Source organism: Meleagris gallopavo, chromosome 12 (assembly GCF_000146605.3).
Source record: "Meleagris gallopavo isolate NT-WF06-2002-E0010 breed Aviagen turkey brand Nicholas breeding stock chromosome 12, Turkey_5.1, whole genome shotgun sequence".
Lineage (NCBI taxonomy): Eukaryota > Metazoa > Chordata > Aves > Galliformes > Phasianidae > Meleagris > Meleagris gallopavo.
In genome coordinates this window covers 18,934,535-18,938,392 of record NC_015022.2, presented here as the reverse complement: position 1 = coordinate 18,938,392, position 3,858 = coordinate 18,934,535, and the positions used below count along the sequence as shown (strand labels likewise).

Below are 3,858 nucleotides of genomic sequence, written 5' to 3'. Positions count from 1 at the left end.
GAACTGGCAGCTTTATCCCCAGGAACCAGGAGCTCCTGGGCTGGGTTCTGCAGCTGGAGCAGAGATCACTGCCCCACGTAAACCTGCCCGGGATGCCCTGCAAGGGCTGCGTTCTGCCCCAGAGAGGTTCTGTGGGAATGCTGAGGGATCTGCTGTCTGCAGGAAGGTCTGTTTAAAACACACCTGCTAATCTCACTGCACCTCATGTGTCATGGCCCACCACTGCACACGACACTGACATCCCTGCTCCTGCCTCCCTGACACTGATGCACAACAGGCTGTAACAAGAGGAGCAGGCAGCTCTGGAGAAGGTGAAACTGAGCTGACGTTAGGCACAAGAGAGCACAATCCAGATCTTAGCACTATGCTTCATTTTAGAATCCTTGACAGGAGGAGTCTAAAGTCTTCTAACAGCCTTCTAAGAAAGGTGAAGCCTTACTCAGAAACAGATCTCAAAGGCAGGTATGGTTGTTAAAGAAGGAATAACTATCCCACGCTACATATCTAACAAGTGCTGGACTGGCTGCTGCACAGGGAGGAACAAGGGAGGAACTTGTCCCTTTGAGGTGCTAATGTGATTTATTTCAACACCTGACGTTGCCACCAGCAGGAATTTTGGGACAGCCCATCTGCGCTTTACAGCTCAGAAGTAGAGAGTGCTTCTTTTTGTGCAACGCTGGCCTTGAAATGCAAGATATTGCCACTGTGTACAAATGCAATATGCTTCTGTAGCCTCCAGAACTAAATTATCCCACACCAGCAATGAGTTCCTTGTTTACACCCTGTAACATCTAACACAATTACAAGGTGTGTGTGAGTAATTCACTGTAACAAAGCTCAGTGACACACTTTACTTTCTATTATGTGAGACACAAGCACATTGTCAGCGCAGTTTCCTCTGGTTTAGTATCTGACAAAAAGCTTTGGTTATTTTAAGACCAAGCAGGGAAGCTCCAAAGCAACTTAAGGCTGAAGTTTTCTCACCACTCAGGTTACTGGCTGCAGGCAGCATTGTGCTGATGACTTTTGTGAGCTAACAGTTTTTTCTGCTTCTTAACAAATGATACACACCTACAGCATTTATATGATATTGTTCATTTCCAACCCATTTTACAGGCCTTTATTATGTGATCCTCCAAACCGTCATAAAAAGGTGTTTCCAGATGACGCGTTATGCAGAAAATGAATTACTTAATGAGTATTACTTTTCTCTCCCATCCATAGTTCAGTCACAAAGAGATGTTTAATCCTGTTAACCAGTTCCTTCAGCATTCGTTATCCTAAAGATAGGAGTTATTACAGACCCAGCTTTTCAGATGGAAAAAACTGCCCAAAGCCATGGAGGAAGTTAATGCAAAGGCAACATTAGAGCTCTGACTGCGGTACCCAGCTCTGGGCTGAGCTGCTTGCCCTTCTCAAGCCCTTCGGCAGGCTTCCTTCAGACCTCAAACCTCACTGGCAGAACCCCAGCTGCTGAACTGACAGTGAAAGTGCAAATAAAATGATCTGACCCCCCAGCTCAGCGAGCTATGGAGTGCAAGGTGCTGAACACCCTCAGACGCTGCTAAATTTGGTGGGAAAAGAGCAACTTTGACACCTCCCAGGATGCGCAGCATTTTTCATGACCTCCTCCATGTTATGCTGCCAGAGCCAACTCTTCTGGGCTTTTGGACACACTGAGCATCCCTCCCATGTCCGCTCCATCTGCACCAACTACTTTTTGAACTTGAAATCCTGGCTCAGAACCGGCATGGGGAACAGCCCCAGGTATGTGCCCTGCACATACAGCTCCTGCCCATCACAGGGAAGGTGTGAGCTCCCGCTATGTGCAGCAGCACAGCTGTGTGTTCAGGTTTGTGATTTGTGTGGCCTGTGCAGACCTCCAATTTACAAACCATTACGCTTTAGCAAGCTAGTTCAACATACAGACACAAAATGCTTTTCTTTAAACACAGGAAGCTTAAAATACAAACACTGCCCTCGGCTGAACTGAAGCCACCTGCAGCAGCCAGAGGACCTGATGGGACTCAGAGAGAAGCACACAGGAAGCCAGGGCAAGGAATTACCAGCCCTGCAAATGTAAAGATGTGGGGCACGAGGACTACTGCTGATTTCTATTAGCAGCAGCAGCAGCCCTGTACCCCGTGTGCGTGCCAGCTCTGTGCAGGGTCAGCACATGAAGCAGAACCCCCTCACATACCAGCACTGTTGGCATCTCCCTACCCCTACTTGAGGAGTGTCTGCACATCATGTGAGTTACGAAGCTACACTGTAATGATTCCGCAAATCTCTGAGAGATTTTATACCCTGTGGGGACCCAGTATCTGTGCCAGCCAGATGCAAGCTAATGCAGACATGCAAATTTATGCTAAAGACGTGAATTTGCCTTCCTAAGTGCCTACACCACTCTTACTGGTGATAACGATTTTGGCTTTCAGCAAAACGTACCTTCTTCAATGTCCCTATTGCCTTTGAAAATATTGGCCATGGAATAAGACAGCTGATGCTCACTTTTTGTGAAAAGAGATTTCGCTACACATGAACCACACGACCATGAAATGGCATTTCATTACCATGAGATATTTCATCATCTCCAGGCTTCGATCAACTACGCTTTCAGATGAGTTTCTCATAATCCTATATTTATGTACCAGAAGATGAAGGCCATATGGGAATTGCTCTTTGGGAATTCGGACACAAGCACAAGTAAACACAGTCCCATGAGTTCCCAAACTACTGGATTCCATGGGAAATTTACAGTCAGGTCATCTGAAGCAGCATCAAACCTACACAATGACATCTTGACTCTGCTGCTGTCAGGAGGAATTTTGCCAGTACCTTCCAAAGAAAAAAGGATTTCACACAGCTTCTGCTATTAGCCTGTCGGTTAAGATCCTTGGTACTCACCAGCCCATCACACGTACTGAGCGCAGCCAGGCCTCCCTTCAGTGTCCGGCTCTGAACCTCCCCGATCATATGGCAGGAGTTATACGTGTGGGACTGGATCTTGGCATCGGCGATTCCCCCATACCGCCTCTCACTGACAAACCCAGGGGTGAGGAGGTTGATGTTAAGGCTCAGGTTGAATTTCAGGGGTTGTCCTTTGTAATGCAGTTCATAGAAAGCAAGAAACTTGTTCTTAGAGGAAAGAGACCTTCTGTGAAGGGCTCGGTGGGACAAGTCGTAGGACAGGAAGGATCCGCTCTCGTCAACCTTGACTGGATGAACGATGTCGCTGCTGGAGGACCACAGAGCGGGCTCTGCAAAGAGAGGGTTTCTGTGGTTAGCTTTACAATCAAGCATCTTTCCTCCTACTGCTTGAGCTGGATGCTGAATCCCAAGACAGCTCACTGGGGTCAGTTACCCAGATGCCTGCTGGATCTGGTAGGCTGTGCCTACTGCCAGTTCCCAGTACCTGCAAAGTATGTGCATTGTCTGGGCTGCTTCACCTCGCCTCTGCCCTCTGGCAGTGCATCCTCACCTTCTCCCACGGGCTACTGCTAGTAGCTGATCCTACAAATATTAGTCATGGTGCTCTGCTCTGACCAAGGACCATCACAGCACAGCTGGGGGCCGGTCCCAGTTTCCATGCACACATTCCCACTGTTTAATTACATTCATTAGAGCAAAGTAAATAAATAAATAAATCGATAATCTGAAACGGTGTCTGGAAACCGTGCAGGAGATTTCTGGTGGTAAAGCACCTCCCCGGGCTCAGAGGGTCCCAACGCTCCAACATCCAGCCGCTGCCGCGCTCCGGTCCGAGGGCATCGAGAGAGCCTGCGGGGAGCCGGAGAACCCGGGGAGCCCCCGCGGCCAGCTCTCCAGCTGCAGCTCCGCACCCGCGGCCATCCCCGC

The 3,858-nt window shown here is 48.8% G+C and overlaps 1 protein-coding gene across 1 annotated transcript in view; it reads right to left on the bottom strand.

Moving 5' to 3' along the window:
- ADAMTS7 (ADAM metallopeptidase with thrombospondin type 1 motif 7) overlaps positions 1-3,807 on the bottom strand; it is a 49,188-nt gene extending 45,381 nt beyond the window's left edge. Inside the window, exon 1 of the mRNA XM_031555376.1 lies at positions 2,908-3,807. Coding sequence (XP_031411236.1) covers positions 2,908-3,303 — 396 coding nt within the window. The 5' untranslated portion in view covers positions 3,304-3,807. The remainder of the gene's footprint in view (positions 1-2,907) is intronic.
- Positions 3,808-3,858: the final 51 nt, after the last annotated feature.